The 25,491-nt window shown below is 43.2% G+C and overlaps 1 protein-coding gene across 1 annotated transcript; it reads right to left on the bottom strand.

The window, feature by feature from the left end:
- SLC16A4 (solute carrier family 16 member 4) lies at positions 1–24,731 on the bottom strand. Its single transcript, XM_047082305.1, has 8 exons — positions 24,470–24,731; positions 17,308–17,440; positions 16,367–16,510; positions 16,041–16,202; positions 14,162–14,683; positions 11,118–11,329; positions 10,016–10,109; positions 1–164 (listed from the first exon to the last, which is right to left on the bottom strand). Exons 1-8 carry the CDS (start codon positions 24,554–24,556, stop codon positions 1–3), a joined length of 1,518 nt encoding a protein of 505 aa, XP_046938261.1. The 5' UTR covers positions 24,557–24,731.
- Positions 24,732–25,491: the final 760 nt, after the last annotated feature.

Raw genomic sequence — 25,491 nt, 5'->3', positions numbered from 1 at the left:
TTAAGCTCTCACTTCATTGCAGTCCTTTCTCTTCCTGGTCAGGCTCTGTTTTTTCCACCTCTCAGCCAAGGGTACAAAGAAAAAGGAGACCGAAGAGAGGAGATAACATGTGCCAGAGAAGTAGAAGGAGCCAGTGTAGGTCTGGGTGTAATCATATAACCAGCCTGGAAGGAAAGAATGATCTCTGTTAGCAAAGCAAACCTTTCAGTTAGTAATTCTCAGCCATATACTGCTCATTGAGGGAAGAAGCCTCCTGTACTTGTAGGTATCGTGACCCAACAGAAAGTCAGGCTGCTTGCCTGATATTTTGGATTGATGAAGTTAAATCTGTTCCGCTTGAGTTAGGGGTTTAACCCTGTGAGAAGAAAGCCATTGTGGAGCCAGAACTCATCTTGTCTTATAGTGGAAATTTGGAAAACTCAGGGACGCCTACAGTTTGATTTTATGATGAATCTTATTCGAAGGGCACTGTTCTTACAAAGAAAACAATTGTGAATTGCTACTGTTTCCTGAAGAAAAAAGTGAGAGAATTGATTATCTTTTTTCCCCTCACTGAACAAACATTTCAGTAATTACTATGTTCCCAACAGTTGTTGAAGAAGGTAATGATATTAAGCCAAAACAGACATGGTTCCTGCCCTCAGACTGTACAGTTTAGTGGGGAGTTGGGTATTAACCACGTGAATTACACGTGCCATCAGGGCTATGAAGGGAAGGTTCAGGAGGCTGTGAGAGCATATGAAAAGGAAGTGACTTAGTCAAGTGGGTTAAATGATGACTATAAATCCCCCTGAAATCAAAATGCTCTTTAATCAAGAATGGGTGGGTCCACCATTTGGCTAATGGCACATACTATTATGTGCCGTTTTTAAACGAAACACTTTCTTTTTTTTAATTCCTTTTTTAATGTCTATTTATTTATTTTGAGAGAGAGCATGCATGCCTGTGAGCACGGGAGAGGTAGAGAGAAGGGGAGAGAAAGAATCTCAAGCACACTCCTCACTGCCAGTGCAGACCCTGATGTGGGGCTCAAACTCATGAACCATGAGATCATGACCTGAGCTGAAATCAAGAGGGAGATGCTTAACGGACTGAGCCACCAGGTGCCCTGAAACACTTTTCTTAAAAACTGTGTATGGTGGCAAAGAATGTGCAAGGCAAGAATGTTTGTGTGTGGCCTTCAAACATTGTTATAAAAGTCAGCCCTATGGAAAGGCAAATAATGTGTTAGTATTGTTATGATAGTTTTGACCTCCTAGCCATCCTAAAGGTCTCAGGACCTCTGGGTGTCCACTGACCACACTCTGAGAACTTCTTTTCTAATTTTGTTGTTGTTGTTGTTGTTAAAAAAAATTTTTTTTAATGTTTATTTATTATTGAGAGACACAGAGCATGTGCAGGGGAGGGGCCGAGAGATAGGGAGACACAGAATCTGAAGCAGGCTCCAGGCTCTGAGCTGTCAGCACAGAGCCTGATGCGGGGCTCGAACTCACAAACCACAAGATCATGACCTGAGCTGAAGTCAGACGCCCAACCGACTGAGCCACCCAGGCATCCTGAGAACTTCTTTTCTTTTTAAATTTTTTTTTTTTCTTTTCAATGTTTTTATTTATTTTTGGGACAGAGAGAGACAGAGCATGAACGGGGGAGGGGCAGAGAGAGAGGGAGACACAGAATCGGAAACAGGCTCCAGGCTCTGAGCCATCAGCCCAGAGCCTGATGCGGGGCTCGAACTCACGGACCGCGAGATCGTGACCTGGCTGAAGTCGGACGCTTAACCGACTGCGCCACCCAGGCGCCCCGAGAACTTCTTTTCTAAGATACTATATGCATATTATCTTTGTAGATGCAAATTGGCTTTTAATCCTAAAAAACCTTAAAAAGTTAAAGCTCTTATTCTGATCATTTATTGAAGAAGTTGTGGTGCTATATGCCAGATGAAAATATCTGCCCTCATAGGGCTTACGTATTATTTTAAGTAGGCTCCATGTGCAACATGAGGCTTGAACTCACAGCCCTGAGATCAAGAGTCAGATGCTGTACTGACCCAGCCAGCCAGACATCCCTGATTTTCATTTTGGAACATGGTTTCTCACTGAATGTTAGCATATACCCTTTTCTTTTTTTGGTCTGATTGTATGTGTCTTTATCTCCTGTCGTTTGTTTTTTAATTTGGTTTTGATACAGATAATTTTTTTGTTTGCTTCATTAGCTTTATGTTTCCTGTTAACTGATATAATGAATGAATGGAATGTTTTATAGCCTCTTAAATTCAGCTAACTTTAGCTTGCTTTTTACCTATTGACTCCTTGTTCGATCAGTGACCTCATTTAAATGTTTCTTGGAGTTAAGCATGGAGAGAAATGGAGTAGGACAAGTCTTTGTGTTATGTGGGTTGTGATTGACCTTTAGATATCTAAGAGAGAAATAGGTAGGTGACCAGTCGCTCAAATTTCTAGAAAGGAGGAAGTGTAGAAAGTACCCAGACCCTTTCCTATCCCTTGTCATTCTTGCTTAGTCCCACCAGTACAGCAGATTTACCAATATATACATAGCCTGCGAAGCATAAGATAGGGACATTAGAAGAAATGCTCCAGAAAAGACTAGTAGTTTTTAGACAAGGAAGTGGATAGTGCTGCTAAAAAGTCAGGAGGGCATAGCTGAAAATAGTGAAAATGGGTGGTGATGGTGGTTGTCTTTATAAATCCCAGAAAACTGGTAATAAGCCTTTCATTTCACATATAAAAATACATTTAAAGTTAGAATGTTGGGGCGCCTGGGTGACTCAGTCAGTTAAGTGTCTGACTCCTGATTTCTGCTTGGGTCACGATCCTGGGATTGAGCCCCACATGGGCTTCGTGCTGACAGCACGGAGCATGCTTGGGATTCTCTCTCTCCCTGTCTCTCTCTGCCCCTCCTCCCCCTCTCAAAATAAATACACATTAAAAAAAATAAATGACTGTTGGTAATTCAGAACCCATCGTATTCTAATCGTTTTATATGTAAACACCTAAGTTGACATTCAAAAGACTGGGCTGCTTTGTGGACAGCAAAAGCATTGTGGATGAGAGAGAAAAATGAGATGATGTACCAGCCATAATCCAGGAGAGCGTGTGTCCATCTAAGTGTCCGCTCCATGCTGAGTATTACCATATGTAGCCAACACTCAGGAGGAGGAGTACCCTGGCAGCTGGTACCGACTGCCTAAGACCCAAGAAGTGCCCTGTAAGCATTTCCTCAGTGTTTCTGGACTACCTGCCTCAAATTCACCTGAGATGCATGTTAATCGTGCAGATTCATTGGCTTTCCATAAGCATAATTCATCATGGGTTGCACCCAGTTGATTCTCATGCACAATAAAATTATAGTCCGTATTAGTTTCATGTGGCTATGGCTATAACCCTTATTTTAAGCAGGAATGCCTAACGATATTTCTTGTGCTAATTGAAAACAACTAAGAAGGTAGGGCTCAGCTTCCGTAAACAGTTCTGCAAACTAGTTTTTTTATAGTCAATTTGAAACTTGATATTTAATAGAGGGTTGTACATTTATTTTTTTAATGTCAACACTTTTAAACTATTCATCATTTTATGGGTAAAGCCATACGTGTTTAAAAATGAGTTTACCATCCTGTCTAAAAAGTACCTCTGATAGCTCAGAACTTGATTGTTGAACCGAGTTATGAATCCTCTTTATTAGGATTACTGTTGTAAGTTTATCATTGGTCATCTTGTTAAAACTTGAAATACACCCAGAAGGCCCTTAATTCCCAAGTTCCGTGATGCTGGTTCAAATTAGTGGTTGAGAGTTCCATGAGTGACTTGAGGGTTTTGAACCAGAACTTCTAGCTGTTGGGCTACAGCATAGTGGCAGACTTCCAAGGTGTACAATGATCTTTTGTCCTCCCTGGAGTCACGGGAGCCACTGCTGGCTATTAGCTGCCTTGTCATTTTACTTAGGGCGTACTGTTATAAACATTTTCTATATGTGCCATGATGGGAAAAGTCTTGGGAAACGGTTTAGCCAGGTTAAACCTCACTGCCTTTGAAGACAGGAGCTCTCTCAAGGCCCCTTGATAGAAGTTTGTAGTAAGATTTACTGGCAGTGCTTTAAGTATTTGCTCTATGCTATGAGTTTCATTAAAAGGATTATGTTCTGTGTTAGGATTTTGAAGCTTGACTTTTTTTTTTTTGGCCTTGTAAAGGAATATATTTGTGAAGGAAAGACTACCCCACCCATCCCCTCTTTTTAACGAGAATAGTGAGCTGTTTGGAATTTATTTGCGATGTTTTTGTAGGGATTCGTCAATCTTAGGAACACTGAATCCAAATACAATTCTTGGGGGCTTTATTGTTTGTGAGGAAAATAATCACTGAATAAATAATGATTTACGGGAATAATATGTTCCTCCGGGTTTAGAGGACAGAGAACTTTGCTCTGCCTTCTTACTTGTCCCCACCTACCCTAACCTGCAGAGTGGATTTACAGCACATCAAAAAGTGGAGTTATTTTATTTGTTTTCCAAATAAAATTTCAGGCCATAGAGAAATTTTCAACTATAGGCCAAGATGATAAAACTGTAGAGGGCATGGTTGATGAAAGGTGGAGTGAGGAACAGGTGGAATATTTGTTTCATGTTATATCTGAAATGAGGATAGGCTAGAAATAGGAAGTGCCATTTCATGAGGAAATGAACTTATCTGTGTTAATGGCACAGAGACAAGCTTAGATGAATGAATTTCCATTTTAGCCATTGTCTGTTCTTATAAAACACAGATGAAGAGTTAGTATAAAATTACCAGTTTCCCTCCATGGCCTCTCTGGTGAGGCGTGAGGTTGACAAAAGCGGAGAGAAATGTACTTCTCCGTTAGGAACTACTTAACTTTAACTTACTCTGGGGTACAACCAACTTAGAGCTGTTTGGCGTTAGAAGTGACTTTCTTTGAGTTTGTCGAAAAAATCACTTGTGAAATACCTACTTAATTGAGTGAAGCTTCAGTATTTTTTTAAGGTCATTTTTATTATAACACAGCTCAGGATGTCTTCATTCAAAGGTAAGAAAACAAGAGTTAACCAATTTGCACTATAACCAAGTTAATAGTGACTTAATCAAATTTTCAGTTAATGAAGTAGAGAAAGAATGTACATTCTAATAATTCTTAGTTTTAGAGGTTCTTGACCCTTGTCCTGAGTATTAAGTTCTGGAAGTATATGTGACAGAGTGATGGCTATACCGTGACCCCATATGTTGTGGAAGAACATTAAGAGAATAGCTTTTTCTGTTTTTTTGTTGTTTTTTTAAGATTTTATTTTTAAGTAATCTCTACACCCAACGTGGGGCTCGAACCTACAACTCTGAGATCAGGGTCGCAGGCTCTATCCACTGAGCCAGCTAGACGCCCCAAGAGAATTTTTGTTTTCTTTGTGTTCCCCATAGCTTTGTGTTCCTCCTAGCATAGCTAGGAGAGGGCTGTGCTAATAAGTTGCTTGATAATTATTGAACGAGTACTAAGCTATAATCAAGTAATTATGATGTTTGAAGGACTTCTCAGATATTTGTGATTGGTTTAAATATACATAAAATATGTATATTAGCATAATAGAGGGATTCATCAGGTGGCAGTGGGGGGCACGTGGAAGAGAAGGGAACTGCATTCAGTTTTATTTTATAGGCAGCTAATATGGGCCCTTGGTGGTTTTATTTTGGAGTGAAACTGAGCCTTTAGCATTTTTGAGCTCACAGGTCCAATGCCTGATACAAGATGAAAAATTTCACGTTCCTGCTTGTACGTTGGAGAATATGATTATATGCTTTGCTCAGTGATTGATCTTTGTATTTGTATTACTTTTTGCAGGTTCATATTTGTTAACAGGGATCTACTAGAAATACAATAAGGTTTTAAAATACCAGTACTTTTTACTTTTCCACAACCTTCCAAAACTTCTGTCTGGGCCAACTTGTAGTTCTGGATACTGTTTACCAACAGATAATTGTGGGGTTTGGAAGAGCAGGGTTAGTTGACCTGCACTTAGGTCTGTTGACCACCCGAGGTCAGGAAACCTGGAGCGACCCTAATACTGTCCTAGTCTGAAGCAGATCATATTATTAAACTAACATTGAATTTGTCAACTGAGTATTAAAAAGGAATAGGAGAGGGTGTGGGGCGGAAGAAGTGGTGTGGGGGGGGGGGGGGGGGGCATGATTTTTAACTTTGATCCATTTCAGTCCCTGTCAGTTATTTGCATCAGAGATGGTGCAGATTTTGTTGCTACTATGTTTCTTCGCATATTCAGTTAATGAAGGTCTGTAAATAGTTTTCTTGCCCATAGGCTCCATTTACATTTATTATAAGTATTTTTTTAACTCAGTCATATGATTTCTATGGGTTTCTTATGCTTTTTTTTCTTTCCTTGAATTTTTAAAATATGTTCTGTCAGATGAACTTGTTTTTTTCTCTTTCATTTCCATACAGGAGGGAGAAAATATTGTTCATATAGTCGATGTTACAGTTTTTAACTAGTGTTTTGACTAAGGATTATTGTGAAAAGTTTTACTGTTTGCTAGCTTCCTAATTTTAAAATACCTGTAATCTTTTATAGGAATTTCAACTTTTGCAATTTGATAATAACAGATCTGGGTAAGTACAAAATGAGAATCTCCTACAGTTCTGAGAATCTAGGTTTGGTTGAGAATTTAATACTTTATAACCAGTAAGCCTTGTGATTTAGTTAAAGCTGCAGGCAACAGTGCAACGGCCCACACCTGTTGAGAGCTGAGTAAATCTGTATGTAAATCAGCATTTCTGTTCTTTCTATGGTCCTTGTGCTGGACTCAGAAGTTAGGAACAAGTCTAATGGCTTTTGTAAAATCCTCTTGTCGTTCCACAGAGGAGTGACTTACAGGAATAAAAACTTAACTGAAGTTTCTCCCTTTAACAAGATGCTTAGTTGGCATAGCGTAGTCAGTGAGAGATCATGTTACAGAGAAGGAAGTTTGACTGGATTTTGTATTAATTATAATAATAATAATCTTGTTTAAGATACTGTGAGCAACTCCCAGATTTAAAAATCTGTATATAAGGGGTGCCTGGGTGGCGCAGTCGGTTAAGCGTCCGACTTCAGCCAGGTCACGATCTCGCAGTCCGGGAGTTCGAGCCCCGCGTCAGGCTCTGGGCTGATGGCTCAGAGCCTGGAGCCTGTTTCCGATTCTGTGTCTCCCTCTCTCTCTGCTCCTCCCCCGTTCATGCTCTGCCTCTCTCTGTCCCAAAAATAAATAAACGTTGAAAAAAAAAAAATTTAAAAAAAAAAAAAAAAATAAAAAAAAAAAAAAAAAAAAAAAAAATAAAAATCTGTATATAAGCTGTCAGCAACAGCCTTATCGATTTCTTTGACTATCTTGTAGAACTTATTAAAAAAAATTATGATTGCCTAAATAATATTTTCTGAATTAGTGGGTAAAAATTCTTTCATGAGCTGTCCTTTTCCTCACATATAGTGCTAGGGTATTATGGACATTGGGTAATAAAAGGCTTGTAAATTTTTTTTGACTCATTGATAGTAAGAAATGTGTTTTACATCACCTATATTTTATATGGGGTGTGTGTGTGTGTGTGTGTATGAACTAAAAGTTTAAAATAAAGTGATGCACACTGTTTTTTAATCTGTTCTGTTGTAGTCTGTTCTTTTTCATTAAAAAAATTTTAAAGGTCATGACCATACAATTGGATTTCAAGACCCACATACATATCTATAACTTTTCCCTTTCAAGTAATAACTCCTCACAAAACTTGCCTTGCCTTCTTATGTATTGAACTTTTTTTTTAATGTTAATTTTTGAGTGAGAGAGCAAGCCGGGGAGTGAGGGCAGCGAGAGAGGGGGACAGAGGATCCAAAGTGGGCTCTGTGTTGACAGCAGAGTGCCTGATTCAGGGCTTGAACTCACGAACCATGAGATCAGGACTTGAGCTGAAGTCAGACACTTAACCGACTGAGTCACCCAGGCACCCCATCGTGTATTGAACTCTTTAAACATTTTAAGATGTGTACAAAAACATATAAAACATGAAATCTCTAAACATGTTACATCCCTTTATCATTTGAGTAAGATACTCTGTGCCCGGTTATCTGTTACCTCTGATACTTTGGGCCCAAAAAGGCTTGGAAAGTTTTTTTTTTTAAATTTTTTTTTTCAACGTTTATTTTATTTTTGGGACAGAGAGAGACAGAGCATGAACGGGGGAGGGGCAGAGAGAGAGGGAGACACAGAATCGGAAACAGGCTCCAGGCTCTGAGCCATCAGCCCAGAGCCTGACGCGGGGCTCGAACTCCCGGACCGTGAGATCGTGACCTGGCTGAAGTCGGACGCTTAACCGACTGCACCACCCAGGCGCCCCAAGGCTTGGAAAGTTTTAAGGTGTCACTGAGATGGCCTGTGAAGAAGGGTCAAGATTGAAAAAAGTGCATCGGTGAGCTATACTTGAGCTTCATTTTTTCTAGCTTGCTGACCTGCACACTATCCACGGAGCTGCTCTGCTAAGCATCTCTGGTGTTTAGTCTTCTGATACTGGTCCCTATGTCACAGTTCTGAGCCTGACTTTAAAATTCGAGCTTGCTTTCCAGGTGTGAGGTAAAGACTGAGCTAGACCACATGGGCAGAGGTGTGCTCATAAATGCAAATAGGAGTTGGTTGTATATTTGTATAAACTTTTCCTTTAGGTACACCTAAATTGAACCTCCGACTATGGTGCATTTTTTTTCTTCCGTTAATAATTTTTTGTTACTGATACTATTTTTTCCTTTTGATATTTGCCTATTCCAGGTCTTAACATTTAGGTGCAAACCTAAGTAATATCATTATAAAACTTAGTTTTTAAAAAAATCATAGTGAGGCAAGATCCTATCTTTTTTCTATTTCACTTCAGGACTGAAGGAGGTAAAAGGAAGCTGAATTCCTGTCTGTGGATAATTGGAAATGCTGTAGTAATTTGTACATTTAAGCATGTTGAGAACCTGTAGTATGTAAAATACTAAAGTTTAAGTCTGTTCCCCAGAAGTATTTCTGAGTAGTCTTTTGATAGTCTTGGCTTAGATGGTCAACAAGCAATGGACAAAATGTGCATTTGGGTTAAAAGTGCATATAAAATAATAATTCAGTCTTTATTTTATTTTTTTTTTTTTTAACGTTTATTTATTTTTGGGACAGAGAGAGACAGAGCATGAACGGGGGAGGGGCAGAGAGAGAGGGAGACACAGAATCGGAAACAGGCTCCAGGCTCTGAGCCATCAGCCCAGAGCCCGATGCGGGGCTCGAACTCACCGACCGCGAGATCGTGACCTGGCTGAAGTCGGACGCTTAACCGACTGCGCCACCCAGGCGCCCCAATAATTCAGTCTTTAACTGAAATCATCAGAAGTCCCAAATTTTTCCTGCACTTGCATTTAATATTCACCAGTGGCCCCACCGCCTCCTCTCCACAGGGATTCTGGCCTGTAGGCCAAGTATCCTCCTGCGTTTGGTACAGATAGAATATGAAGGGCCTCCATCATCCCCCTTGGAAAATAAGAGATGCTGAGAAACCCTGGACAACTGTATGTATGCTACATCTGAAGAGCAAAAGGGGCACTCTTGCTACCTTCGAGCTCCATATTGACTCCTGCTCAGATAGAAGATGCTAGTGGTTTGTTTGTTTGTTTGTTTGTTTTAAGGCATCATAGGTCTTTGAGAATCTTCTAAAAATCTGGATTATCTCCCCAGGCAGGTAAACATAGCACATGATCCTTGCTCTAAGACTCCCAAGATAATGTCAGAAACTGCTTAATTAATCTGTTCTTATCTGTTGCATTAATCCTCAGATCCTTCTGGATTGGTGATGGGAGTGTGAGAGTTAGTATAGGAACAGCAGAGGTAGCATCAGTTTTTTAACCTGATGTTGCCATTCATTGCATGTCACCATTTGGGTCAGCATTTTCTTTCATTGCTATTGAAGTTTGCTCAGAATATAGCTAAGCTGTTACCTGCTATAGGTGGTCCAGAAAGGACAGCCATCCCAGCAAAGAAAGTGGCAAGTCCCAGGAACCTGTGTATTCTAGAACTCCCAGACAGATCAACCTATAGGGATAAGAATCGAGTGTTAGCCATACTGAGGGTGAAATTCTATGGAGACTATGGCTACAAAGGGACAGATGCTATGAACAGTTGATTTCCAAGGTGATTTGGATGGCTTTTTGCCTTGACATTATAGAAAAGCTGAGGCAAACAGGGAAGAGTCGTTGTGCTAGGCAGGCAGTGTTTTCATTGTGATCTTTGAGGTGACTCAGATGTACCTTTATTTCCTGTCACAGCTCTTCTCTGTTAGGAAATGGTATTTACATTCTAAGCAGACGGGTGTTCCTGAATCCACCTATGGCTAAATACCAGTCATTGGTTTGTAAGAAGTCAGTTTTCCCAGGTTGACTTCAGCTTTAGAAAGCTTGGTTCTTGAGTAAGTATGATATCCTACAGCCCTTATGTTAATATTGATATCAGGCCAGAAGTTTCCCTGGGATTCTGTTGCAGTAGATTCAGGACCTAGTTCTGAGAAGAATCCATGGGATTCCAAGAAGAGCAATTTCGATTCCTTTTGGGACCAAGACTTCATGTCAGCTTGAGGTAAAAGTAGAGAGTGGTTAAACAATGTCCCTGGTAAAGTACACAGAACTTGTCTTAACAAGAGAGAAGTCACACTGGTCAGGAAGCCCCAGGTTTTTCTCAGGGAACTCTTCAAGATGGTGTCTTAGAAGGAGCCAACGAAATTTCCAGAGCCTAGGGAAGCAGTAAACACAGACCTAACATGCTGGGACACTGAGAAGCAAAGTGGAATCCTACGGATCCTTTTTTTGCTTTCATTTCTTTTTTGTCCCATGTAGGTAATTCTCTCGTCATCCCTTCCCCCAAAGGTAAGATGAATCACTGGGCAGGATATATATATAGCTAGCTGCAGGGTTTCTTCAGCCTTGCGTATGATTTTTTTTTTTTAATTATAAAATTACTACAAAATACCTATTCTCTTTGGGGAGGTTATCATTAATGCTTGTTTTTACTGAATGCTTTAATGTGTTAATGAGTGTGTCTGCTCACCAGTACAGGAAGTACCGTTGCCAGGTAACCACCAGCAAAAACGGCAAAGAAGATGGCATAGGTCATAAGTAGTGGAAATGTGGTGGCCAGAGGAGCAAGCAGGTTAGTGAAACCGCAGAGGATGAGGTAAGACTTGTGGTAATGATATTTCTTGATCCAGTCTTGATCAGCAACCCATCCGGAGACTATTTGACTGACTGTCTCAGTGATGCCTGGAACAGCATTGAAAGACCTTATGAAATCCTAATTCCATTTGCCTAGCCCCTTCGAGAAGTGTAGCTGCATTAGACCTCCTTTCCTAAAAGTAATATGGCTTCGTCCTGAGGCTAGGACATATGAGAGAAAAATGGTCTCATTTGTCTGTCGATGGATTCTATCATTTCTGTACCTGTTCCAAATACGTCTAATAAAATACCAAAAAGGCTCCTTCAGAGTTGGGTGGAAGACCCTTCAGGTATTTTTTTCCTGATTGCATTTGGAAAGCTCATACCTCCTGACTGGGAATCCCTGCTTACAGAGGACCATTTGCTCAGGAGGCCTTCCTCAGAGAGGTCCTGCAAGGGAGGGAGTGAATTTTCTAAAAGACTCCTAGACTCTCTGGTCAGTGTGCTGGGGAAGTCATATGGTGGAAGACTGGAGACTATAAATAATAAAGTCTTATGTTGAAAAAAAAAATAGATGTTGGGACTCTTTATTATGATTGTGTATGAGGGTTTGGTAATTAATTCCTCCTCTAAAGGTTATTATGTTAACTTGGAATTAGGAAATCTGGAAGTGCATGGTCATTTTGAACATTGGAGCTATGGTGTATCTTGAATAAAATTTAAGAACCACATTTTCCATTCAGTAGCATGATAATAGACGATTCTTAGTTTTTATCGATTATAAGCTAATGCAGCAGTTAAATAATGAAAGATTTTCACTAAAGAGTAGCATAAGCTACAGTTGTTTGATACTTGTAATTCTTCCTATGGTTTTAGACATGAATTGTTCCACAAAAAAAGGGGGAGCGGGACAGAAAATGCATCCTACTATTCCATTTCTGTTCTTACAGTTATTTCCTAGGGTACCTATGGAAACTTTATGTTAGGTTCTTTGGTCTTGTTGCATAGCCCTAAACTGATCTAAATTGATGACTGCCAGGCATTTTAGTGAAAAGAAGCAGTTCAGCTTTGTATCTTTTTCTTGTGTACACAAGCTTTAGTTGACTGAAGTGAGGTATCTTTGCAGTTGGAAATGGGGTATGGTCAGTTTTGTAAGGACTTGGTAAGCAGTCTTTTCAAGAAATTCGCAAGAGAAAAGTTAATATTGAGCTACTTAGAATTTCCAGATGTTTAGAACAATCCAGTTCCATGTCATTCCTTTTCATTTTCTTAAGTTCTCTATTTGGTCCTTTGAGAGGACCCATCTCTTTTGAAGCAAGCATTTTGTTTTCTTACATTTTTATGAATACACACTAAAATGATTGTTTTCATTTTTTTTAATGTTTATTTTTGAGAGAGAATGTGAGCAGGGGTGAGGCAGAGAGACAGGAAGACACAGAATGTGAAGCAGGCTCCAGGCTCTGAGCTGCCAGCACGGAGCCCGACATGGGGCTCAAACTCACGAACTGTGAGATCATGACCTGAGCCAAAGTTGGTCGCTTAACCGACTGAGCCACCCAGGCGCCCCAATTGTTTTCATTTTTAACTTAACATTCAAATTTATTTAAAAATTTTTAAGTTTATTTATTTACTTTGAGAGAGCGCATGAGTGGGAGAGGCACGGAGAGGGAGGTAGAGAATCCCCAGCAGGCTCCGCACTGGCAGTGCAGAGCCCAGTGCGGGTCTTGAACCCACAGGCTGCAAGACCATGACCTGAGCAAAAGTCGGATGCTCAACTGACTGAACCACCCAGAGATGCCCCTCGAATTTTTTTTTTTTTTTAAATTTTTTTTTTTTTTCAACGTTTATTTATTTTTTGGGGGACAGAGAGAGACAGAGCATGAACGGGGTAGGGGCAGAGAGAGAGGGAGACACAGAATCGGAAACAGGCTCCAGGCTCCGAGCCATCAGCCCAGAGCCCGACGCGGGGCTCGAACTCACAGACCGCGAGATCGTGACCTGGCTGAAGTCGGACGCTTAACCGACTGCGCCACCCAGGCGCCCCTCGAATTTTTTTTAAATATCAGCCAGCCCATTAGTGACTAGCCTTGAGAGACATATTTATCTGTCTTACTGTGAGTTCAAGGGAAAAAGTTCTTAGCTACACATACTGATAGAACATTATTGAATGCTTACGATGGGCCGGGAACTATTTCAGATGCTACATGCATTGTTCGTTCAATCCTGGTGACCTTATGAGGATAGGTACTATTATCACTGTATTACAGATGAGGAAATTGAGGCACAGGGAACACGACTAACTTGCTGAAGGTTGTACCGGTAGGAAATACAGAGCAAAACCCTGAACTCAGGAAGTCTAACTCCAGAACCAACCTGTGTCCTATGCTGTCTGCCTATGGTTTTCCTGCTTCCTGGAGTGGCTGTTGCCACTGGGCACCAGCTTTTTAAAACCGAGTATTTATCCAACAATTATTTAACGGGGGCGCCTGGGTGGCCCAGTTGGTTAAGCGTCCGACTTCATCTCAGGTCATGATCTCACAGTTCGTGAGTTCGAGCCCCGCATCAGGCTCTGTGCTGACAGCCTGGAGCCTGCTTCCGATTCTGTGTCTCCCTCTCTCTCTGCCCCTCCCCCACTCGCACTCTGTCTCTCAAACATAAACATTAAAAAAAAAACAACCCTCAAATTAAAAACAAAAAAAATGAACAAGCCTTGCTTGGGGGCCACTGTCTGCTATAGGGAGCCTGTGTGTAAGGTACAGTGACAGGTCTGTGGAGGGATACGCCAGGTGCTCCCATCAGCCTCCAAAGACTTCCTTTTCCCTGGCCCTCCCACAACTCCTTTAAAAACCATCGCTTTTCTTTAGTTTATAAATAAAATCTGGTAACTTCTTGTAAAATTAAGTTCCTTTTGAGTTTGAGGTTAAAGTAATGCTTCCTTACCAGCTACCGAAACGAGGAAGGTGGCATCCATGAAGTCAATCCCCAGTGTTTTGGCTCTGGCTACCAGGTGAAAAGTAGGGATGAAATATGCCAACTGACTGAGGAGGAAAGACCAGGTAAATATGTAGAAGAAGGGATTTTTAAAAAGGGAAATGTCAAAGAAGTTTTGCTTACAGCTCCGTGAAATAGCCTCTTTCTCATAACTATCTTCATTAGTTACTAGGAACACACTGTTTCCATCAGGCCCATTGTTGAACTCTTTGCTTTTATTTTGTGACACTATTAAACTTGGACCAGGTTGTCCAGCCTTCTGCATAGCACTGTCCCTGATGGTGGTGACCTCTTGTGTCTCATTGCAGGATGACGTTTCTGTCTCACACACTGCCCCTGGGTTACTTGTAGACAAGCGGCTACCTCTATTTTTAACATCAGAATTGTTCTCGCTTGCAATATGGATGGGTCTTAAGAGCATACTGGAAGGCACCAAATTCAGTGTAAGTGCTCCAAGTAGTATAAGGGCACCTAAATAGGGGAGAGAGAGAGTGAGAAGTTAAGTTAAATATGACCCCTCTCATTTCACAGTACTCTGTGTTCTTAGGCTCAGAAGGGGCCCCACCACTAAATGTATTCTGTCATAGTGTAATAATTCCTGAAGACACTACTTTGTCCCCTAAATTTAACTGAAGTATCTAAATCTGTTGACTTCATTTTTAGCCCTGCACACCACTGTATCCTTGTGGAAACAGGGCATCCTTTGAAAATAGAAAACCAGAAAGCTGCACCAGGAGATGGCGTGGAAGGAGAGAGTGTTATTTGTGTAAGAGGAAAAAAGAAGAGGTTTGGGTGGGGAGCATGCGGTGTGTGTGTTGGGGGGGGGGATATTTTAAATGTTAGAGAATTACAGTGTGTTTTAAATAGCGATTCAGGATATCCTGAAGTAGGGATACAGATTTAGGGATAGAGAATACAGCATTAAGGGGCAAGCCTCTCATCTCATGACTTTTTAAAATTCCTTGAAAGAAGACCGATGCCAGTCTCGCCTTGGCAGCTGAGTAGTTGCTTGGTCTCAGCATGGCCTGACCAAAGCTGTGGGCTGTGTCTCGTACTTCCAGAGATGGAATTGGCTGTAGGTTCGGCTGTCTTGCCTTATGGATTTGCTGGCTCGTTCTGTGTACCGTGAGGCCACCGGTGGGTTTTCACTTGGGAAAGGAAAGAGTCAACAAGAACGCTCTGCAGGTAGAAATAGGCTTGTGTATATTCTTACATATGTACTTCTGCCCATAGATACACATATGGTTTTCTAGTACTTTAAGATGATTTTAATCCTTAAATGTTTTAGCGTAGGCACAAAGAAAATTGTGGAGTCAAATGGTGTTCATTTGTTTGTGAAAACTCTATAGTCGAAGCTGTATAAAAGGCTATGAATTAACATAATGCTGTTTTTTACCCCCTCCCCTTTTTTTTTTTTTTTTTTTTTTGTCTGTTTTGGTGAGCTGGATGGGGAAGGCAGTTTTAAATGCAGATTTGTCTTAAGGGAAGATGTACAAAGAGAATGCTTTCATGGTGAAAGAGGAGGAGGGAGTCCTCGGGTCCCCATGAGTATCACTTTCCCTGCAAGGTGTTTCCCCAGCTGCACAGAGTGCCCTCCCTTTGCTGAACTCAGAGTTGCTCATGGCAGCTGGCAGAACCCGCAAATCGTTCAGTACCTCTTCTGCTGTGTGTTCTCCAGGGAAGAGGAGGAGCATGTCTGCTTTAGAAGTCATGCTTATTTCCTCCCTGGCTCAAAAATCCTTCCCTTGCACTCATCAGAGTGGGGGGCGGGGGGAAAGCTAAACATTAAATCTTACAGAGTTGATAGTTTAGAAACAGAATGACTCACCTGTCCAGTCATACAGATCTATCAGGACTTTTGTAAAAGGTGCTAAGAGAAATGTGAGTCCCATCCCAGAACGGGCAATAGCTGTAGAAAGAGCCAGTCGTTTTTTGAAGTATTTGGTAGTTACCACAGCAGCTGTTTGGTACAAGAAAGCAGCACCCAAACCTAAAAAACAAAAACAAAAACCCAATAGTGTGGAATCACATGAAGTGACTTGGTACCAGATGATCTATTCTCCCTGACCTGAGATGTAGAAGGAGGCCTTTGGGGCCCATGGACGAGACGGTAAAGTTCCATCTTGCATAGTCTGGTTTTTACGATGGACTCACCAGGTAAAAGTCCCATAGTTACACAAAGAAAGGGAATGCTAGTGGCCCAGCTGCTGATCAGATATCCACCAGTAACAAGGAGAGCCCCAAGAATGGAGGCAGTCTTCTCTCCGATTATGTCACAAATCATGGTAACCAGAGGTCCTCGGAAAAAGGAAGAAAGGCAAATACTGGGTAAGTGCTTTGGCGTTCCTGATGCACAATTTAAAGCAACCGAAGGAAAAGGACTTGGGAGTATTGTGTATCCTTTAGAAAGGTGTCTGGATTGGGTTTCTTAATACTCTGTTTTGCTTTTTGGAAGAAGAGCTGTTTTGCTTTAAAGAGAATTGTAAATAAGCTGGTTTGAAAATGCGTTATAAAACCGCAACCTGAGGGACGCTTGACAGGCTCTTTCGGAAGAGCATGTGACCCGATTTCAGGATCTTGAGTTTGAACGCTGTGTTGGGTGTAGAGATGACGTAAATAAATCTAACAACAGTAACACAAAATGGGATTGCATCTAGTGACTTAGGACTAGAACAGGGTTCAGTCATTAATCTACTCTACCATGTTTTAACCCAAAATAGAAGCAAAGAAAGAGGAATTGGTTCTCTGTGTTGTTTTAAGTGTGCTTAGGTGATGGGCCCACAACTTCATGGCCTGATTTCCCAGAGAGACTGACTCACTGAACCGTTGTTAAGGCACTGTGGAAAGAAACAAGGCATGAAAAATTGAATCATGGAAGTAAATAGTTGAATTCTTCAACTTTCTTTGAATCTTAATTTTTCTGATTGTGCCAAGTAGAGGCTCAACACTGCAAGCCCTGAACTTTTCTCAGTCTTGCCTGTTAATGATTTGAGTTTTAGCAAGCTTCAATCTTAAATGACTGACAGATGAGTCTTCTTGGAACTTCCCTATGTGGTTCTTTTCCTTGGATGGCAAGCTTATGGCCAGCTTTATACCTGCAGAATAACTAATTGATGACATGATGGATCCAATCCAGCCAGTTTGCCTTGAGCTGCTTTCAAATTCTTCTTGGAAAACCACAAAGAAAATTGCAAACGTCTTGGTCATTCCCATCACAAACACATTTACCTAAATCAAAGCAGACCAAAGTTCGGTATGAGTGAGCCATTACAGAGAAGGTCACAGATGCTCATGTTGATGACCACCCCCCCACACCACCACCCCCAGCTCACCAGGATTTACCAATTTGAGGCTTCCTCGTTTTATTATATTTTGTGGGGGTGGCCATCCCCACGGAGTGTCGAACTACTTTATGCAAAATCTCTCATTTAATCCTCATTACAGGGCTACGGAGTAGATGGTTTTTTGGAATGTGAAGTTTAGAGAGATTAAAAGTTGCTCAAGATAGGGATGCTGGAGGTGAGATTTGAACCCAGATAGACTGACTCCAGACCAACCACTCTACCGTCCTATTGGGATACCATCTGTTAGGGGCACCTGGCCAGCTCAGCTGGAGGAGCAGTGACTCTTGATCTCAAGGTCGTTTGAGCCTCATGTTGGGTGTAGAGATTACTTAAATAAGTAAAAATTAAAAAAAAAAAAAAGCATCTGTTAAAGACCGCTAATTACAGTTACCTTCGTGAGAGAAGCACATTGATCCAAGAGACGAAGAATTGTTCCCATCGGTTTTTAGATTAGCTTTGCCTTAACTTTGCTTAAACCGAGTACCCTTCCTCACTTGACAAGTAGGGTTACCATTCACTTTATCATCCTAATACAAACACTTGAGAGTGGAAAACAGCACTACTAATTTATGCCAGAGCAGCAAGGGTTAACAGGTTGGAGGGTCACCTTACTTACGGTTGGTCATGTGCCCCATCCTTTTCTATTGTCCCACCTAACCCTCCTTGCCCACACCACCCTTCTCCCTTCTACTAGGAGGAATGTTCCTCTTGAGGTCAAGTTTTCTTTCTGTGGCCTCTTAACATTGGTTTCTGAGAATTCTGATTAGTTTGGGGGCAGTTGAAGATCAGTGGTCAGGAGGGGGAACTGGAAGGGAAGCCACTCAGCCAGGGTCTGCAGCCTCTCAGAGCCGAGCATGTGTATCCACTGTCTCCAGGGGCTTCCTTGCTTCCGCTTTCTTTTTTGTCAGTGGCCTTGACTTTTCAAGGCCACTTTCTCAGCTCTCTGCTCTCAGCCTGGCATCACTTAAGAACCACAGACCCTGCTAATTCCACTTAGCTCTGTCCACGTGGCAAGTATCACCCCCTGTCGCTCTGCCCTCATCTCACTTTGTGCCCACTCCACAGACAGCCGGTCACTCAGGGTTTCTGAGCATAATAGGTGTGAGCACTCTCCTGCAGTCAGCCTCTGTTGGCCTGCATCCTGGCCCCACTTCCAGTTAGGGATGTGACCTTGGGCAAACCGCTTCACAGAATTTAAGCGTTCTCTTTTGTAAAGCCGGGAGAAAGGAAATGTTACCTTGCTCAGAGAACAGGAAGATTGAGAAAATTCGGGTTCTTTATAGCATTTAATGCTCAAGCTGTTAGCTGTGATTTTGTTATCTTGCGTAGCCAACTGTATCTAACCCAGATCAACTCATCCAAAACTGAACTCCTCTCCCTTATCCCACGCCTCCTCTTTTCATTGGTACCACCCACTCACCTGCCTCCTCTTAGGCATCTCATTCCCTCAGCTAGTACATGCCAAATAAGACCTTCCCCCTCTATCCCCTTCACTCGACCCTTGTTTCAGACGAGGATTATTTCTTGTGTGGACTAAGAACTAAGAATCAGTAGTGTTCCAAGGTTGTGTTGCAAAAAGTTGGGCACGGTGAGAAGGCGGTCCCTTAGTGTATTTTTCCCATTCTGAGTTGATAGTAGCCACAAAATCCCCCTTATTTGGAGTGAACAGTGCCATGGACACCTGGGCTGTACCTTCACAAGTGGAAAAGACATGTGATCAGGGTCTCATTCAGGCCGTTTGTAATCCTAATATTCCTCAAAGGTGCTTCTATCAGGAACCGAGGCTAGAGAACAAGAGCAAGCCTTGGGCGGCCTAGACTTGTTTTTCTCATTTCCAAGTGCAGAGTGGTGATTGCATCATCTCGTGAGCAAGGAACACCACGGTGAGGCATCATTCTGTAAAATGCCCTTCCTCTTTTTCTGTGGACCCGGGTCCTGGGCTGGCATCTACACGGGTGCTGACGTCTGCTCTTAGCCACCTGAATTTGGCTAGCTTCTTGTCCCCCAGTACAGGACCTTTCCTCTCTGGTCTGTCCTTGATGTGTGGGCGTAGCAGCAGTGGGTGGGTAGGACTTGTCTCATAACTGGCTCTGCGTTCTCACTGTGTGTCAAGAAAGCCAAGGCCACAGCCTTTGCATGTGCCCTGCCTCCCTCCCTTAACTTGTAACCTTCCAACTTTGTTTCTCTTGACTCCTATCTCAAAACTCTTTTTCCCAAGGTCTGGATTTTCCCTTCGTTATCCGAGGAGGCTGGGTTCTACTACGCTGTCCCAGGCTCTCCACCAGCGTCGGGTGGGTTTCAGGCCTGGCCCAGAGTCCACCTCAGACACTGTGAATGGGCTTGCCCCCCAATAAAAGCCCCTAGAAATTCTCCTGTGACTGACCCAGCCCCCTCATTTTCTTTGTATCTTTTTTTTTTAATTTTTTTAATGTTTATTTATTTTTGAGACAGAGAGAGACAGAGCATGAACGGGGGAGGGGCAGAGAGAGAGGGAGACACAATCTGAAACAGGCTCCAGGCTCTAAGCTGTCAGCCCAGAGCCCGACGCGGGGCTTGAACTCAAGGACCGCGAGATCATGACCTGAGCCGAAGTCGGATGCTTAACCGACTGAGCCACCCAGGCGCCCCTTCTTTGTATCTTTAAGAGCACCCCAACCCCAGTGCGCATGCAGTGAGAGCTCCCTCACCAGGTCCATCTGACTGGAGTATTGTATTGGGAAAGGGCACTGGATCAGCCACAGTGGCCCCTTTTGAATAGAGAGTATCAGGCTTTGTCGGAAATGATGGGGTAATTACTGTTTAATAACCACTTCCTTCTACCCTGGGTCCCTCTCTGTTATCACCCCAGCTCTTCCTTCCTTCCTGGTCTGCACAAACTTCAGAGGAGTCTGCTAGGCTCTCTCCACTTCCTCACATCCCGCCCCTGGCTACCGATTCTTAGCGAGGCTACCGGAGTCTTCCTTGTCGCTGACCTAATGACCCGTCATTTCTGTGGCATCTGACCTCACGGCAGCACCTGTTCATCACTCCTACCTCCTGGACATTTCTGTCTCTGCTTCTGCATCGACGCTTCTCCCTTTCCTCTGGGCTACTCTCCGCCCACCCTCTGACATCGATTTTCCCCAGGCTTCTGCCAAGTTGCTCTTCTTCCCCCTCCCTGGCCATTTTGCACCCCCTGCCCGTTGGCACAAGCCAGCCAACGTATGCCGATGACTCCCAGATTTCCGTGTGCAGATCCTGTGCTCCACATGCTCGTGGGCTGCTGAACACATTAGTGGTTACATCACATGTCCCTCAGACTGTCCAGGATGAAGCGATGCAAGCATCCTCTCATGTCCTTCCCTTGTGTCCTCCAGCTCAGTGAGTGACACCTGTCCTTCTCCAAGTTGCCCAAGCCACCAGCCCAGCACTCTTGACTCCCTCTCTCTCTGACATTCAGTTATCATCCAAGTCCTATCAGTCTGTCTCCTCAATATTGCACAGATTGCTAGTTCATCCATCCTCATTGCTGTTGCCTTAATTTAGGGCCTTTTTTTCCTCACCCAGGTTATTACAGCATCATTCCAGTGGATCTCCCTGCTTCCAGGCCTCTCCCCCACCAACCATCATCCACCCTGTAGGCAGAGCTATTTTCCTAAAAGGCACATCTGATCCTATCATTTCCCTTGCTTTTTTTTTCATTAGCTCCTCAGCCTCAAGATGGAAAAAACAACAACAACAAAAAAGTATTTTTAAATTTTTTTTTTCAACGTTTATTTATTTTTGGGACAGAGAGAGACAGAGCATGAACAGGGGAGGGGCAGAGAGAGAGGGAGACACAGAATCGGAAACAGGCTCCAGGCTCTGAGCCATCAGCCCAGAGCCTGACGCGGGGCTCGAACTCCCGGACCGCGAGATCGTGACCTGGCTGAAGTCGGACGCTTAACCGACTGCGCCACCCAGGCGCCCCCAAAAAACTATTTTTAATATGCCCTACAAGGCCCCTGCTCATCTCTCCAATCTCATTATTCATCACCTGGTTAATTCATAAGTGTGTCCATCAATCCCTCCATCCGTCTTACCCATCCACTGACAGGTATTTATTGAATGCTTACTATATTCGAGGCTGTTTATGAGGGGCTGGGCTTACAGTAGTGAGTATACGGTGGTGACCAAACAGACATGGCCCCTGCCCTCATGGGACATTCAGTCCAGCGAGACAGACTGAATACAGAAAAAAAAATCATGCAAATATATAGTTACAAAGTCTGGCAAGTTCGTTAGGATGAGTCCTTAATTTTATTTTTTTAAGATTTAAAAAAAAATTTTAATCACTACACCCAACATGGGACTCAAACTCAACCCCAAGATCAAGAGTCACACACTCCACCCACTGAGCCAGGGCATCCCGAGAATGTGTCCTTTTTGTTAAAGTAGAGCACTCCCAAAGAATATTTTGTTACTGGATTTTTCTGTTTTGTTTTTCTGTTTTGTTTATTTTTGAGGGAGGGAGTGTGTGCATAGGCAAGTGGGGATTGCAGCTCAGGGCATGATCTCTAGTTCTGTGGGTTCAAGCCCTACGTCAGGCTCTGTGCTGACAGCGTGGAGCCTGCTTGGGATTCTCTGCCCCTCCCTGCTCCCTCTGTCTCAAAAATAAATAAACATTTAAAAAAATAAAGTAAGCTCTACATCCAATATGGGGTTTGAACTCATGATCCCAAGATCAAGAGTCACATGCTCTACTGACTGAGCCAGCCAGATGCCCCTGTGCACTTGAGTTTTTAAACTCATCTCAAGGGCCTTTCTGTACCACTCTTTTATTAGCTGGCTAAAACACATAATTCTTAGGTTGATAATCTGAAAACATTTATAATAGGTCACAGGATAGACTATACAACTATTCTCATATAGCCACTAGTCACATGTGGCTGTTTAATACTAAATTAATTTTAATGCAATTTTAATTGGGTGCTAATTAATACGTCAAAATACATTGGAGCTTCCTTTTCCAAATTAAGTGTGCATGCAGGGGACACTAAAGGCCCAGGGTGGGAGGACTTGGAAAAGGGGTATGGAGTTTGCACTTGATTTGAATGTGTTCCTGAGGGTGTTTGTTTGAATGCATTTTGCACTTTGGCGCCTTATTTTGTTTCAGTTGAGTTTCACTAAACTACAGTGAAACTCCCATAATATAGTTTCTCCGTTGCACTAGCCATATGTTCAAGTGCTTAATAGCTACCAGGTACTGGATGTTTCACTCCCCTTTCCAGGAATTCATCTATTGTAGAAAAGTATACTTGTAACTCACGCAGACCCCAAACCACACACTCCTTTAAGCATCTATGTACTGCAGTTAGTTAGCTGGAGTTAATTGTTAACATTTGAGGACTCGGTATATTTTTTTGTGCTTTCATAAGTGACATCACACAGAAAAGTGGGACCTTAATTATCTGCTTATTAGACGGTTTTCTTACCGGCTACTAAATTGGTCAAGTCGCTTCTGTCCTCAGAGGATAATGTAGGAAAAAATAGGGCTCATCACTGGGGAGAGAGGTGGGAGATCTGGAGACCCTCACCAGCAAGGCCAGTTCTGCAAAGCCTGTGATTTGCGGAGGTGGCCCAGCCACAGGGAGGGCTCTCGCACTAGGACATCCTTCATTTTCTTATTAGTACATTTCGGGGAGGGGGAAAAAAAAAGTCCACATTCTTTGGTAATGAAGCTAATGTTTAACAAATAGTCCTCCAGTTAGGAGATCTGTATTACATAACTTCTGGCTGAGGTCCTGTGCCCCTCCTTTCCCCTCTGTCACTAAGGAGGAGGCCTGATGGTTTCCCATCGTCCTGCTTACAGAGTTCTTAGTTACCCCATTGTGGTCTGTACAATTATTAGCGGTCACCAGGACCCGCGCTCCCATCTTTGTGAGCTGCTTCCCGTAGGGCTAAGCAGGGGAGGAGGGTCAGGAGGGAAAGGATATCTCTGTGAACACATCTGAAAGTTAACGCATTTGGGAGCACTGATGAGGAACTGGGGCTGGCACCGCCGTCACAGGCTTGTTTGGGGCACAGCTGGAATGGCGCCCTCGCATATTCTAGAATGAGATCGCCAGGCTCACGACAACCTGAAGAGCTTCTGGGAGGATCAGTTCATTAAAAAAGAGTGCCTAGTCCAGTTGCTTACAGATGAAGGACATAAATCAAGCTCTAGTTTCAGAATCTCCATCTTCTCCTTTTCCAGACATGCCAGAAATAAACATTGGGGGGCGCCTGGGTGGCTCAGTTGGTTAAGTATCCGACTCGATTTCGGCTCAGGCCATGCGTGACCTCATGGTTCCTGTGACATGGAACCCTGCATCTGAGCTGACAGCGTGGAGCCTGCTTGGGGTTCTCTCTCTCACGCTCTCTCTCTCTGCCCCTCCCCCACATGCAGCCACACGTGTGTGCGCTCAAGCTTGCTCTCTCTCAATCAAAACAAACATAAAAAAAAGAAAAGAAATATACACTGGGCCTCATAAGTTATGGTTGTGGGGATGGGTTGTGAAGCGGACAGCGGGCGGAACAGAGAGGAAATGTCCCCGTCCCCTAGGGGAGAGGGAGGTTGCTGCCACGTGTGTGCTGGGCGGAGGTGGAAACCCACCCCAGTAGCACTTTTTGGCGCCTCCCAGTGCTACTTCCGGGGTGCTTAACTGTATGGTTGCACATGTGGCCAGGGCAGAGCTGAGGATGGTGGCTAGGGCACTCTGGGCTTCGGGATGATAGCGAGGAGGAGACTGGAGGGGAACACTTGGGCCTTCACTCAAGGGGACCGTTTTCAACTTTCTCCCAGGTTCGGTGTGGGCTGCTGACTTTGGCAGCTGTTGGCAGTTCCTAGCTTTGCTCTGAGCCTTTCTCCCGAGAGCTGTTTCGAGCAATAGGAAAGGGGAAAGTAAATTCTTACCAGGAAGAAATGAAATACAACCATCCATCCCCAACCTCCATCCAGGGCTTTAGTGTAAGGCCGGGCCTTCCCTGCCCTCCGCTGCATGATGGTCGGTCTCTGTGACAAATCCGAGGCAGTTGATTCAGTTGACAAGAAACTGATCTAAACTTGTAAACTTTATTTTTCTCCGTGATACAGAACCACTTGTAATTTCTTTTAGCCCTCCCCTTTAAAGGCGGGTGATGTCCTCATTTCTAAATTGTGTGTACATTCCCTGATCTCAGCCTCAAAAATGCAAACAGGACTTTGTACCATCTTTGGAGATCTTTCTAGAGGCCTGCTGCCTAGCTTCACCTGGCAAGCCCAGATGGCTTTGACAGTTCTCTTGGCATGTGCCCTTAGTTACCTACCAAGTCTGCCGGACTGTAATATCTCCTTATCCCTGTTTATTCCATGGTCACAATCCAGGCAGAACCATGGGAGAGGGGAGAAAAAGCTAATGAAAGGCCGCAATTTGAGGGATATCAAAGTCACCACAGAGATCTCTCTTCCACCACTCAGATTATCTCAGGGAGGAATTGCAAAGAAGTTATCTGCAAAGGCTGACCTCACTGGTTGTAGGGTGGCCCGCTCATAGCACTGTCCTCTGTGGCTGTTCTCCCCCTTGGTCTGTGAGCCACATCCTAGGGGAAGCTCTGTGTTATTCTGTGGTCCTCTTTAGAGAAATAAGAAACGGACGGGTAGCCTCGGGTTCGGGAATTCTCTTTGCAAAGCAATTGCTGAAATGAAAATATTCTCAGGGACTAAATAGACGTGCCAGTAAACCGCAATGACTGTTCCTCGAATGAATCCTGGACCAGAAAAAAGGCTGGAAGAGTGTTTGGGAGGTCACTTGTTTACGGACTTTACAGTCGACAGGGTTAAATCTCTTGAGTATGAGGGGCGCTTGGGTGGTTCAGTAGGTTAAAGTTTGACTCCTCTTGATTTCGGCTCAGGACGTGAGCTCATGAACCGTGATCTCAAGCCTGCTTGGGGTTCTT

The sequence above is a fragment of the Lynx rufus genome, unplaced genomic scaffold (assembly GCF_022079265.1).
Source record: "Lynx rufus isolate CCGP_SWC_20201006 ecotype Redwood Valley unplaced genomic scaffold, mLynRuf1.p SCAF_2, whole genome shotgun sequence".
NCBI classification, from domain to species: domain Eukaryota; kingdom Metazoa; phylum Chordata; class Mammalia; order Carnivora; family Felidae; genus Lynx; species Lynx rufus.
Note: the sequence above shows the minus strand (reverse complement) of the source record. Positions and strands in the feature narration are given on the sequence as shown.

Coding starts and splice junctions, on each gene's coding strand:
- SLC16A4 (XM_047082305.1), bottom strand. CDS start 24,556: ATGCAGCGGAGGGCAGGGAAGGCCCGGCCTTACACTAAAGCCCTGGAT. Junction 14,684..16,040: donor AGATCTGTATGACTGGACAG/GTGAGTCATTCT, acceptor TCCCCTATTTAG/GTGCCCTTATACTACTTGGA. Junction 11,330..14,161: donor CTTCCTCGTTTCGGTAGCTG/GTAAGGAAGCAT, acceptor ATGCTGTTCCAG/GCATCACTGAGACAGTCAGT.